Source organism: Fusarium pseudograminearum, chromosome 1 (genome assembly GCF_000303195.2).
Source record: "Fusarium pseudograminearum CS3096 chromosome 1, whole genome shotgun sequence".
NCBI lineage: Eukaryota > Fungi > Ascomycota > Sordariomycetes > Hypocreales > Nectriaceae > Fusarium > Fusarium pseudograminearum.
This window is the reverse complement of record NC_031951.1, coordinates 1220483-1234720: the sequence shown is the minus strand read 5'-3', so window position 1 is coordinate 1234720 and position 14238 is coordinate 1220483. Positions and strand designations below refer to the sequence as shown.

Below are 14238 nucleotides of genomic sequence, written 5' to 3'. Positions count from 1 at the left end.
ACAAAACGAAATGTCTAACGTTTCAATCAAAGAACCTCTTTCAGGACATTTACCTGAGACTAGTCATAGCAAGTAAATCGTGGCGATAGTAATAGGCTCGCACCCGCTTGCCATATACGTCTGAAGGTGGTCAGTAAAAAGCCATGCCGTATACCGGAACAAGTAGCCACTTACACATGGGGATGCTTAGTAGGCACACGCCTACTTGAATCGAAGCAATTGATATCATTGTCCGTTCAATACCGCCGTTGTTGATCCAATTGTAGGCGAAGAACGTGAGCATGAAGCTGAAGAAGTTTTTGAATATAATCATAATTGTGAACCCTTCGATAGTCAAATCGCCTGGACACAAGTTAGCAAAAAAGGACGCAATAGCTGCCGGAACAACATACGATATGCGTCAACAATATACAAGGAACTGGCTACAGCACCAATGACCATCCCTGCGACTTCAAAGCCGAAAAAGATGAGAGGTACCTGGTACGGATATCTCTTTTCTATCACACCGGGAGCTGTCAGAGCAAAGCCGAACAAACCAATGCCACCAATAATCATCATTGGTATGACAAGAAGAATACGGAATTCGGGCTCATATATGCCTTTGTTGAGCTTGGTCAAGTATTTCACGCTCGTGTCGGCAAGAAGACCTGCCAGCATGAACCCTATCACTGCGCCGATGAAAGGACCCGTGTAAGTGTAGCCAGCATCGACTTCACCCCAGTAGTAAGGAGGACCGATGAAAATAGCGGCCACAATAACTCCAATGAATACTGTCCATCCAATCATGGTACCCTGGATAAGGCAGCCCCAGATGAACGCCGGGTGAGTCAGGAGAGGGAATGGCCGTAACAGAAGTACCCAGTATCGCTCGTCCGTTTTCCGACCGTCGAACAATGAGATTGACTGGAGAAAGGTCTTCTTAGGAGTGGTGGAATTACCAATAGGCTGGAGAGCGTTCGACTTGGGAAAGAGTGTAAAGCCTGGCGCGTGTTGGTCGAGTTCTTGGGCCATTGCTTCCCCAGAGTCTCGTTGCGGCGACGGAGTTTGACGTTTGTCTTTTGTCGTCAATTCTATTCCAAGTTCGCCAGTGGTATCTGTATTCAGGCTTGCTTCCCGTCGATACGCGGTCTCGGGACACAAAAAGAAGACCGCTGGCAAAGTAGCGGCAAGAAAGATTGCCACGAAGTAGAATGTCCATTTCCACCCCATTTCATGAGTGATCTTACCCACCAAGATAGGTGTGAAGAAGGCACCGCCAAAAACAGCCAGATTGGTAAAAGCCATGCGTACTCCTCGCTGGTGAACAAAGTAGAGGTCACCAACAGCCGCATTGAGAAAACTCTCATATGGCGCACATCCTACGCCCTGCACGATTCTGGCACCGATGAAACTGCCATAATTTGTCCCGACAGCCCCAGCCCATGCGCTCGAGGCAATAATAATAAGTATACCGATGAGGAACAGGTGTCGCTTTCCCCAAATGCGACCGGATGGAACGAAGAAAACGGCACCAGCACCACATCCCAGCAAAAAGTATCCTGTCAAGAGCGCGACTTTGGTGAAGTCTTTGGCGAAGAGGAGAGAGATTGTGATGGTATTGGCGGCGAGGATAGGACCGAGTGCGGTAGCAAGAATGCCAGCGAAGCAAAGGAGGAAGGTTATCAAGTCGCGTCGCAAAAGTGACCAATTCAGCGGATCGTTTGGGTCATCGGAAGGTTGAGGGATCTGATATTGGTGTCAGCTTGAGCGCAACAGGATCAGGAGCCGCTGAAATGTACAAGAATGATGGTTTCTTCTCCTACTCTAACACGCTTGAGATTTCCATGCTGCTCATCAGCGGTCTGGGGCTGTGACGGGTCGTCAAAGTATCGTGTCGTGCCTATGGGTAGACGGCGAGTCAACTGATGGTGTCCAGAATTGACATCGGCGATGAGGGTTTAATACCCCACATCACCAATGATATGATTGCAAATACATACCAGGAACATGCTCGATGTCCTTGGCCTCGAGAATGCCCAGGGGCATACTGAACGAGATCGAAATACTACCGACCTGGGACTGGAGACTGTGGTATACTGCAGGTAATGTGGAGCGGCGAATATCACGTCATGAAGTCGTGCACGACTCGACTCGACTACAGAATATGGCTTGAAAGTAAAGGTACTGGAAACGACTTGTGAAAGAAAGAGGCCCTTTTCCAAGGTAAGATTCGATAGGTTTAGTCTGAGGCGGCGGCTTGTTCCAGATTGATATTGTCAAGTCGTCAACTTTTTACGTAGTAGTTAGAAATGATCAGTGGATGGACAGAGTGAGTAGGTGAGATTCGCGTAGTAAATATGGGGGTGGAGAGGGTCCGAGGGTTCCGCTTGTTTCTCCAATTGCCGTGATTGAATGACTGGGGTACAGGCACCGGTTCGTTGGAATACCACCTACAAGGTTGGAGAGACTGCAGATCCGAGAGCAATTCTTCCAAGATTTTCATCACTCTCCATGCTTCATGTCCCCTCATTTGTTGTTCATCCTTGGCGGACAGCTGACAGGTTAACTAATGCTAATACATAGTAATTGCTAATCGCAAACACAGTGGCATCGTACTGTGATAGCGCGGAAGCAACGGGCGATCAGACTAATTAGCTTTTGCTGCACGCTGATGTTATCCTACCGTATGGTGATATGGCAGCATGGATACGAACAGAAGCCGTCAGATAGCAATTTGGGATCTACAGTACACACAGTACACGGGTTGATCCAATAGAATGGTCGAGGGGCTTGGCCTCAATGGCACGCCTGAATAGAGGTCTGCTAAAGTCAAAGGCATCGCAAAGCATTGGGTGAGCAGCAATGCCGATCTAGTAGAAACGTGCCTTCTCCTTATTGCAATCTTCCCTGGAGCCATTCGATTGCTTGGCACCATAATGTGGCGTCTCTGGTTCACACAGGGAGGCTTCTAATAAGCAATATCTTGTGAGACAGAAAGTGGTTCAAGCTGCCAAGTTCGACAGATGTTTGCTTAGTACTTGGTAAGGCAGGAGCTCCTGTGGGTCTGCACGGGAGAGGCAAGCACTTGCCGAACGTTCAAAGCAGGAACAGACCAGGATGCAAGTATCGTACAACCTTCTTTGCCCGCTACCAGAGGGCATTGGTCACTTCCTGAAATGAGTGAACTTTCGGCTCGAGTACCAACAAGGTCTGGTTTCCGAAGCTCTCTGAATTCAAAACAATTACGAATAGACAACGACCGGCCATCGCGTACCTATCCTCCTATTCTAATCACAACTAAACCTTCTTCGTCAACTTTTTTCGTGCCGAGGCAAAGCATTAAGCTTGATGCACCATCGCAGGGGGGTACAGCCCTTGTCTCGGACAGCCCACAGGCGGCCCCGTGGATCATCCCTTGTTGTATTCTGACATCCGTCGCTTATTCGGAGAAATCCTCAGCCATGTCTCGATCGCTCCGGTACGATCCCAGCTTCACGGTACTCTACTCGCCAGAAGTCATGTCAAATGTGCAAACACAAGCCTCTATGCACGCTGGCCGGTTGTCTCACGGTCTCCGTGCTTGCATATTGATACTCGCGCGGAGAAAAATATACTAAATTGGCTCCAAGAACAACGCACCAAGTCAAGATTAACAAGCATCACTAATTCTACTCCCAACAAACGCATTATCGCATGCTTGTGAAACGGTCTGCCTGTCTCTCTATCAACGGAGCCGGGCTAACCGTGAAGACTTGTTCTTAAAATAAGAAGCTTGATTATTTTCAATCAAAGATCAACAGTTTGAGGCTGGCTGTCAGGGGTCCAGTAGGATTTCGCCGAGACAGCTTGGAAATCAATTGTTGGCATTTTCTGTTGAATCAATGATCCGAAACTAATGATGCCTGCTTACAATACCTTGCCCAGCTGAGCAACACTCGTCACTTCATGACAAACCCTCGATACAACATCATGGTTGGCTTGAGGTTGATCCCAAGCTCCAATCCCCTGCATATTGCGGCTATCGTCTGGCTCAACCGAATATTACAAGTCTTTTCTTTTGTCGGTTCAGCAGATGTAAACCTGTCGATCATGACCAATTCGGGTATTGCAGCACTCAGCCTTATTACAACGGAAGAGATGCTTAGAAAAGAACGTGGTCCGAATTCAAATTCCAGGACTGATAACCGAGTACGGAATTTTGTTAAAATCACGACGTCAATTTCCATGGATGGCTAGCACGTTGCCCAAAAGCGATAGGCTTTTCTCCAACTCGACAGCCTCTCCCGTCATCGGGTTTGGGGAATGCCCATCAATAGCAGACGCCATTTGCGGATGGTTATTTAGCTAATTGGCATCAACCCAACGGTCTGTGGTATCGGCATCGTGCCACAGTGTCACATATGCGCATAACTGCCATCATAGGGGGGGTAGTGGTGTTCACATCGCCATTCGTCACATGAATCACCTGCAGCGCGAGGGTGTTTTGTGTGAGATCAGAGCTGTAGCGAGCCCATAGGCAGGGGAGTTTTTAAGGTATGCATTCATCGGCTCAACGCGACACAAAATGACGCCGCGATGATAGACCCTGTATCCCAGCATCATGATCAGGGTCAGCCACAAATACGGATATGGCTGCAGGGAAATGAGAAAGTGATTTGCTGGTCGCTTGACTTACTTGCTTCCCTACCATCTGGTACGCTAAACCATGTGGGAACCGAGAAGGTCGATCGCAAACCATCTCGTCCAGTCACAATTGGCAGCGCAGTTGCCAAAGGGATGGAATCGAGGGCCAAGCATGGCTCTCCTAATCCCCCACAGGATATATCCCAGTGGAGTGGTCACCAGCTCCAGGCAGTCGGTGCAGACTGTGGACGATCACGTACCAAGGAACCAGCTGTGGCGGCAACAACAACAACATGGCACTAAACGAAAAAAGCCGTGCGCCTACGAAGATGCGAGCTTCTAAAGTCGTTCGCCGCAGGCTCGGTCGATTTAGGTGCTTGGTGGGTGGGCGCGCGCGTATCGATCGGGTGTGGGTGGGCTCTAGATCTGGAAGGCTGTCATGAGGGAACCGCCGTCGGAGAGGGAAGCTCGACCCCCGGCCGGTTGTGAGATCCAGCAATGACGTCCAGCGGCATGCATGCAATCCTAGGTCGTCAATTACGATATGCGCTACAGTATCGTGTCTTCATGGTGCGCAGCCAGGCTCATGGCACGGTGTGGTGCAATTAGCGGTGCGGTCTCAAAAACGTGTACGGTACGGTACCGCGCACCAGCTGTGCGGTGCTAAACTCCTCATAACCATAATGAGACGGGACAAGACGTTGGACCATCTTGATACCCTCCATTTCCCTTGCCTCACACCGTCCAATGGCCGTTGGAACGGGACCCTTTTTTTGTCTGCATTGACGGGTTTGCAACCGCTTCTAGCACTGGAACCTGACGAGCTTTGATTTCACTAAAGTCTTGTATTATTTGCTCCCCTCGTCTCTTGTCGGAGCCGGGCTTCGCTCCGGTTCGACTTCTGTTCACATCCTGCCAGTCCCATTTTGCGAATCTTTTCTCCGTGCCCTTGCTCCTCCCGTGCACTCTGAAAAACTCTCTTCCAAAAGATGTCTTCTTGGATTATGACTATAAGGCGGCCTCTCTAGCCTCCTGTTATTGTTAAATTCTCAATGTTCCCTGCACACTCGATTGATGTCATCTAGCCTTCACTCTCGCAACAGAAACACTAGCAACCCTACCACACAGCGTCTCTTCGTCTCAGAAACCGTTATCACGTACCCATTTAAACCCCAGTCTTCTCGTGGACATCCGCCTAGACTCAGTTGTGCGTGCGTGCGTGCGTGCGTGCGTACTCTTATTGTCCTGCCCCCCAATCATTTATTTCCACCCGCGCCCGGGAGCTTCACAGAACCGTCGCAACCTAGTTCATCCCCGACCAAGGCCACCAAGGAGCTCAACGCTCTGCCAACTTTTGCCGCAAGGCATTGTACCCAATGGAGCCAAAAAATTACATTCGGAAGTTTAACTCATCTTAGCCAGCTTATTAGAGCTGCAATACTTCCATTCCCGGTTATCAAACTCATATGTGAGCACCAGCCAGGAATAGCCTCCAACTATGGACCTAGGACCATCCTCGTCCAGCACCGTCTCACCTGGACCTGGGCCGCAGACGAACCGAAAGGAGCGCGGCGCCATTGCTGCTCAGGTATGATATTTAATTCAATTCATTTTGTCTCTGCGGAAGGGTTCTATAGATCCTTTTCTCGAACATGCCGTTTGTCGCTTTCCCCAACTCCACCTGTTATTTGTCTGCAGTCTTGTTAGACTTAGACGCCGACCCCTGTGTTAACCCTGCCATATGCTCTGGACAAATACCCTCACAATGAGCTCCTTGACTTGTTATTTTCTCCTCTCTTATTGTTTTTTGCACAGTAAGCACTTATGTTCAAACTGAATTGACTAATATGCCTAGGCTTGCGAGACGTGCCGCAATCGAAAGCAGAGATGTGATGAACGAAGGCCTAAGTGCGGTACATGTCAACGATTCAAGCTCGAATGTCGATACAGAGAACCCCAACCTACAAAGTATGTTTACAAGAAAGTCCGAGGAAGTGACAAGGATACCGCGCCTGGCCATTGTATGGCGATACCGTCGTTGTTCCCTTGGCCGCTGAATAACTCGACCACAAAACGCTAAACTCCGTCCATAGGAAGGATAAAACTTTAGTTGAGATCCTAGATCGACTCAAAAGCGTTGAAAGTAAGATCGACCACATAGGAACACGGGAAAACACCACCCATCCCGTTTTCAACACTTCCCAACCCTCTACTGTCTATCCCACGAACACGCCGTTGTTAGTCGATCCTGAATCGCAAGACTCTCTCCCAGGGACATCTCTGCCCCCTGCGAGTCCGGCATCTAGCCGCGATGCAGGTGGCTACCGGTATGACTCCTCGGTATCCAAGGTATCGGAATGGCCTGTCGTGCGCCACACGTTCGAAAGCTTTGGACAGAAGCACCCTTCACCCGTAGGTGAGATACCTACGCTTCCGCGGGGCCTACGCGAGTCTGCTGTTGCTCTGCCACTTGACGGACTTCAGCCAGTCGTGATACAAAGCAACAGCACACTCCAGTTACCCTTGCACTTTTCGGCTTCCACGTCTCCTCTTGGCCACAGCCCCCCTAGTGTGGACTGGGAGACAGTACAAAGGCTAAGCAAAGGTTATTTTGATGTCGTTAATACTTTCTATCCCATCATGGACAGGCAATGGTTCAATTCAAATACCCTGGGCTCAATCATTAGCAACGGCTTCCACGAAGGGGTAATTTCAAGCCTTGTACTCCTCGTTCTTGCCCTTGGGGAGGTGGCCCTCACCACATCCGAAGTATCTATCTCAGCCTATAAACAGCGGCCATCTGGTATCAAGGGAGGCACTATCGACAGACCGCCCGGCCTTTCTTATTTCAACGAGGCACGGAAAAGAATGGGATTCGCTTTAAGCGAGGTCAGCCTGGAAAATGTGCAGATGCTTGCGCTTGCTGCCATATACTACTCCAGTTGTGGGCAAGCTCTTGTTAGTGTTATTCTTGACACTCTTGTGATTTTACTCTAACCGCCTTTCTAGGAATGTTGGAGGATGACTGTCTCTGCTTCCTCAGCCTGCCAGGCCTTGATTGTAAAGTAATGAGACATTTTATTGGCTGCCAAGTTCATATTATCTGACCCTGATCTATAGCAAGCCCAACGAGCTCCACGGTCTTCGATCAGATCTAGTAAAAAGGACATTTTGGCACTGTTCAATCATGGAGACGTGAGTACAGAATCTATGCTTCAAGCGTATCGACTGACAAGATAAAAAGTTGTTTCCACATGGAATTTGGTTTACCTTTGACGGGACTAGACAAGTTTGAAGAGACGATCGGTCTTCCCGACTTTAACGGACCGGTCACTGACGAGGATTATATCAGTAACCAGGCGACGCACTTCCAGGAGAATTTTGCAGCTCAGATTGTGCTTCGCAGGCTTTCTGCCAACGTGCATTCTGTCCTCAACAAGAGTAGGCCCAATCATTCCCAGTTCCCTTCAACATATGTCTAATCTGCCTCAGCATTCGGCCCAGATGTATCTATGTCCTTTCCAGGGTTTGGGCACTTCAACGGTACCTCGAGTCCTGGTAGTGCAACCGTTATGAAGCAGCTCGATGCGCAGCTTGATCAGTGGCGAGGCATGTTGCCTATGCATTTGAGATGGCAAGACAATCAGGATATGACCTTTTCAGATCCTTCGCAGGGTAATTTCAATGACGTTTATGCTGGACAATCACTGCCTAGCAGTTATATGTTCACATCGGATCTTGACACGCAACCAGCAACGTACCCATTTGCAGCTGATATACATGTTGCGCTCCTTCGGACACGATACAGCTACAACAAATACCTTATATATCGCCCCTGCATTTACAAGGTCCTCCACCACCCAGAAAGTCTGACACAGGAAGATGCCGAAGGTGCAGCCGAATGTCTCAAGGCGTCGCTCAAGTGGCCCATCGCCCTATCACCTACCTGCACCAACAAGCGACTTATACCGATGACGTTCTTCTGGTCCCAAAACCTTTTTGGAGTTCTGGTGCTGTTGCACCTCTCGCAACAACATCCAATTATGCTACGCATTCGATCGTCGCTTTGCGGGCAGCGCTTTGACGTTGAAGCGTCGCAAACTGTTACAACGTATTTGGATTGGCTGCGCGATATGAAAAAGATAGACTCAACCGCGAACTGGTGCTGGAATATCATTCGACTAATCTATCGACTGGACGACTAAACAACAAAAATACACACATAGCACGACGCTCACCCGTAAACAGCGACAACATGGAGCAGGACTAAATATTAGACTTTGCGGATCTGGTCACTAAGCGAAGCATAGGCTGCTTCTTTACAGCCGAGGGAAATGAGTGGGCTCCTCCTGTTGGCTGGTATGATATTCTAATAGCCCAGGTTAGATACTGGGGAGGAACTCATGGGATACGTGTTGATCACGTTTTGGAGGAGAGAAGTAGAGAAAATTAGTATTTAATACCCAAGGCGGATAAGCGCCTCTTTTGATTTGATTTTCCTGGATTCATCGTACATGGCCCCGGCTGCCACATGGACTCGTTGGATTGATAATGTTCTACTTTTCAATGAATGAGCCAGCCTCCAGAGGCTGATATAACTCACTCGATCTCTCGACATAATCATGCGACCACTCACAACTACCAACCCATCAACAAGCTCGCTGATCAAAGGTCTGGTTTGTGACAAGAGAGCTATCAAGACATTTCACGTCTCTCAGCTATAGCGTGCAATTGGTGGGCCTCTAAATATCCACAGAGATAACCGGCCTCAGCCGATACCATGTTACAATAACAGGGGAGGAGAACGCATGAACATGGGCCTTGTACGATTATGACGTGATAGCTAACCGCAAGGTTACCTTGACTGCAGATCCAATACCACATATCAAGGCAGTCAGCTTTATATGTATGTACTTATTTTCGGATCGGTAGAAGCGCTTGTGGACGAGAATAATTGTCATAGTATCGTAACCAAAAGCCATCGAGAACCCCAAGAGGAAAAGCGCCACTACCACGTTGGCTTTTGCCGTATGATGAATGAAGAATGAATTAATCAATGTCAGTTACGTTAGTGGCAAAAAATTCCCATGCGATCTTGCCAGTTCTTGGGTGGTATTCAGGGACATCTATCAAGCTACGACGTCTGCACAAAGACCAGCCCAGCCGATCGCCAAGCTCAGTTCTGTACCCTTTTCAGCTCGTATCCTGCACTAGTCTAATTTAGCCTTCCCGTTCAAGACCCGGGTCGATTGGACATTTGTCAGATGTGTAACAATGAAATCATCGTTCTATCCCACATGGGAACAACAAGAAGGGGTAAAAAAAACCTGCTCAGTCTTTCACAAAATCATTCTAAATCTACACAGACACTGTTGGTGCAGTAAAAATCCTCTTTGCTCTTCTTTTCTACCTTATCCCACAAGAGCGGGAACACGGGACGGGCCGAGCAGGGGTCCCGCAACCGTTGTCGGCTTTGGCGTTGGCGTTGGGCTTTTGGCGCGCTTTTCCTTCTGAGGATTTGCGTTAACCTACTTAGTTGGTTACCTTGGCTTTTAGTGAAAGCACATTCATTGTATTGGCTAACGTTTCTTGAATATGTCTTTACACTGCCGAGATGTACGGCGATGTAAAATTGACGCCTCATAAAATAGATCCATACTTCACAAGAGCAAGACTCTGTTACCATGAACCGAAACGAGATTGGTCTATTGTACAAACGTTCTTAATTCCTCCGCACTTGAGCTAACAGCCGATAAACGCGCGGAAGTAGAGTTCAGGCAATCGACAAGACATTATAGACGCTCGGGTAAATCGTCCGAGATCGATAGTAACGGAATTGATTAAACCCTACAAAGAAGAGACTGTAGATACGATGCTAACCAGACAAGACATGACCAAACTCCAACATTTATTTGCTCTGAACCATTCCACTGAACTGCATCATCTTCAACCTGCAGCTGACTCTGGTCAAATTCATGTGCCTCTACAAAAATACAAGGTCTTGCATCAGCGTAACGGTTCAAAAATGGACATCTGGCTGTGTGTCTCTCCTTCGCGTCACATCGTTTTGGTCCTCCACACTCTCTCCGCTCTGGGTCTAACACTTTTCAATGTTGATCTTACCAAAATTGGTAGTTCTTGGTCCGCTTTTTTGAATCCTCAACAGGATCGAAAAACGGCTGGTCAGTCTGAATCCCGTGCCCGTTGGCATTGGAGTTCCCCACGCGATCCATCTGACTCACCATCCATATCGCAGGCTCGCATATGGCTCTGAATGCTCCATGGCGCTCTAGACCTTCAGGGGACCAGCTGGCTTTCTCGCCGAGTTCGAGCCCGACGTTCTCCTGAAGTCCATCCTCAGCTCTAACAGATGAAATCGCAACCTCAAACCATTGGCCAACTCGCTCAATCCCCGGTAAAGCCACCGGAACCACCTGGCCTCGGTACAGTTTCTTCGTTCCATTGGAGGATGGTTGGACCACGCGAACCATCGTAGTTGTAAGCCAAGTTGGCCCCTTGGCTCCGTTCCGGTACTTCGCCTCGTGGTGTATTCTAACTCGTTCAACACACCATTCTGTCGCATCTTTTGGTTCGACTTGGATATCGATTTCTCCTATCTCGTTTGTCCTTAGAGGTTAGTACTTTCTGTGGTTTGGGTACGTGAGTTTCAGGACCTACTTAATATCCAGAGACTGAACCAGGCATGCAGCAAATTCCTCAAAGTCCTTGGTGACTTGCGCCATATCTCTGTGTGAAATACTGAGCTTGACATCCCATGCATTTTGTGCGCAATGGATGAAAGCCTGGGACATCTCCCGTGCCAAAGGAAGGCACTCGTGGGTGAAAGTATCTGCATCGACGTTCACAACAAGCCGTTTTGGGGGGTAAGTTTCATTTTTTTCCATGCAGAGAAACTCGTAATACACCCGTTTCTCCACCAGTACCCATGAGTTTCTGCCGCCTTTCATCTCTGGAATCAAGTTGGCTTCTGTGGCGCTAGTTGTAAGAATTGGATAGAACTCCACGTGGGGATTGTTGTCGTTCAAGTGTCTAGCTTTGGCACCAGCAGACTCGAAAGGTCCGTTAGGGGAGGGGCTCAAGTAGACTTCCGCAGGCGGAATGCCTTTGATGCAAACCCTACCAAACTTGGCTTCAACACTGATTTTACCTGGGACTGCCTGGAAAACCTCCAGCAAGTCCTGCAACTTCTTCTCTGCGTCAAAACTGACTTTGACAGATCCGTCGTTGTCCAGTGTAATTACGGGTGCATCCATCCCTGGCACGACATGTGCAGTGGAAACAGAGACCTCACAGTGAGTTTCCTGATTTCTCTCTTGGTATGAGGGCCCTGTCGTCTTCGGCTCTTGGTTCAAGGGACGGTCATCCCTGACTCGCACGTTCTGCCCAAAATCCGTATCATTCTGTTCTTTGATTGCTGTATTCTTCCTTGAGGCGATGCCAGCCCATGAACGATCAGGGGCGGCTTTCTGACCCATCGTGTTGAACAGAGCTTTTGGTTCATCGCTTTGCTTGCCGAACATAACCTCAGAATGTGTGGCATTTGGGCTTTGGGTAGTCTCCGCACCATAGCTAGGTGCAACAGCCTGCTCCGGTATGAGGACTGGAATACTGATAGGCCCATCGAACATATCCATCAAATTCTGCCCAGTCGGTTTCGTTATCGGAGGGTTTGGCGGGTTTTGTCGTTCTCTGTGAACATTCCCTGTACCGGGCATACCGTGCTCTGGAACTTCGTGTAAGGTGGTAGGCGTTCGTGACAAGGCGGGACCTAATTGAGGCTGGTCCAGACAGGCTGATTCACCAAACACAAGTGTTCCTTGTCCGGATCTATCTTCCAGTTGATGTGAGTTTTGGACCTCGACTGGCTGAGGAAGTCTGGGTTCGTAAAGGTCTCCAGCAGTTTGGGAGGTTATCAAACAAGGTGCAGCCTCTTCATCGTCATCCACCTCGTTTGGGGCTTCTGGGGGTTCATCGGACTGTATCCCGCCCAGCCACTGAGCCACTTCGACGCGACGGTGGAGCAGAGACTTGAGCTCACCCGTGCCGTTTTGTAAGGGCGATACCTTTGAATTCAAGGAACCTACCCATGTACTTTGTGGATCGGAAATAGTCTTTGGCTTCCGCCTCGAAGAATGAGCTGGGGAAGCCTTGTCGGCAGCTTCATTAACAGTGCTTGCAGCGCAATGTGCCATAGTTACTTGCACATTCTTGGCTGCAGTAGGAAATTGCTTTCCTTCGGACTTCGCGGTTTTCCTGCTCGTTTCGGGCTGCGTCCGGAAACACCGGAGGGGACGCTTCTGGTCCTTTACTGCTGTTGTGCCGGACTGCTTGTTGCCGTATGTGTACCCCTCAAAAGGACGGAACTCTGTTTGCTTGCGCCTAGGACCCGTAGACTCGGTTGGATATGTTGTGCTATCGGGGATTAGTAGGCCTTTGTTGTTAACAATTCCAGTTCTCAAAGTTACTGCGCCTGCAATGCGCTTGTATTCCTCTTTCAAGTCGAAGCACTCAGGATCAGCATATGTCAACGTCGACAGGCCAACGTGCGTTGTCCACACATAGCACACCCTGGCTGATTCTGGCTTCCTGGTGAAGATAAAATGCGAGGTTGTAGCTGAAGGGGCATCCTAAGACTGTCAGACAACTGCAGCATGAGATGAGGCATGACAATTACCGTGAGGCTCGCAAGTGTGTTGAGCTTTTGCGTTGCAGCATCCAGTGCGCTCAGACCCTGGTCACTGCCAATGTACAAAAGTGAGCCCCGGAGATTGTAGGATATTTGACATTTTGTGAGTTCTGCTAACTTCTCAATGCCGGAGGGGCCAAGTAAGGCTGGCAATAGAGGCTCGAATTTGGAGAGGATTTGTGAGACAGTGACTCCTTCCAACCCTTCAGGGCTTTGCCATGTCCTCTTATGAGAGAGATGCTTGATGTGGTCTGGGTACCTGTAGCGGTCATACTGCTCCTTGATGTCCGGGGAAGTGTGCTTAAGTAACGGGTAAGGAACAACATGAGGCGTTTCAGTCAACAGCTGGACATCGGGTCGAGCTTTGGGATCAGAGTAACCAGCATCGTCCTGGTCCTCGAATAGATCTTCGTCGTCATTGACCGGGCAAACCTCAGCTTCGAACAGTCGTTCCAGGCGCTTGTGCATCCAATGTGTAATTTGGGGCTGGTCTTGAACAACGGAGATGAACTTGAACCAACAGACTTCGGGCTCGTACAGGACCTCGATAAGAATCTGGCAAATGGGAATAACATATAAGCAAGGTACTTGGGGACTTTCTTCTCGGTGCATACCTGTCCCAAGTCATTTACGGCATCTGTAATAACGGATGAGACGCCGTTAGGGAGTAACGGGGGGTTACAAGAAATGTAGAACTCGGAGTAGCCGTCCATGACTGCAAGCTGTAAACTAAAAATTATTAGGAGTGAAGCAGCATTATTGTGCTGGATGATACGCACAGGACAAAGTCTGCGGTTGATGAATTAGGCAAGAATTCGGCCACTCGAAAGTGCGCATTTGAGCACTAGCAGTGTCGCTTCAGTCAAAACAGAAAGCCCAGAGCGAGCCTGTTCGTAAAATCGAAAACAAAAACGAGTACAATAAACATT

General features: G+C 48.9%; 3 protein-coding genes across 3 annotated transcripts, besides 1 other annotated feature; 1 reads left to right on the top strand and 2 right to left on the bottom strand.

The window, feature by feature from the left end:
- Positions 1 to 49: 49 nt before the first annotated feature.
- On the bottom strand, positions 50 to 2025 carry FPSE_00067 (uncharacterized protein; the record flags this gene model as incomplete). The annotated part of the gene is made up of 5 exons (XM_009253187.1): positions 50 to 120; positions 175 to 342; positions 393 to 1725; positions 1779 to 1879; positions 1980 to 2025. 5 exons carry the CDS (start codon positions 2023 to 2025, stop codon positions 50 to 52), a joined length of 1719 nt encoding a protein of 572 aa, XP_009251462.1.
- Positions 2026 to 5809: 3784 nt separating this feature from the next.
- Positions 5810 to 5835: a microsatellite.
- A 265-nt stretch (positions 5836 to 6100) lies between these two features.
- Positions 6101 to 8807, top strand: FPSE_00066 (uncharacterized protein; the record flags this gene model as incomplete). Its single annotated transcript, XM_009253186.1, has 7 exons — positions 6101 to 6190; positions 6458 to 6570; positions 6696 to 7560; positions 7612 to 7667; positions 7723 to 7797; positions 7847 to 8043; positions 8095 to 8807. 7 exons carry the CDS (start codon positions 6101 to 6103, stop codon positions 8805 to 8807), a joined length of 2109 nt encoding a protein of 702 aa, XP_009251461.1.
- Positions 8808 to 10721: 1914 nt separating this feature from the next.
- Positions 10722 to 14022, bottom strand: FPSE_00065 (uncharacterized protein; the record flags this gene model as incomplete). Its single annotated transcript, XM_009253185.1, has 4 exons — positions 10722 to 11229; positions 11281 to 13250; positions 13298 to 13864; positions 13924 to 14022. 4 exons carry the CDS (start codon positions 14020 to 14022, stop codon positions 10722 to 10724), a joined length of 3144 nt encoding a protein of 1047 aa, XP_009251460.1.
- Positions 14023 to 14238: the final 216 nt, after the last annotated feature.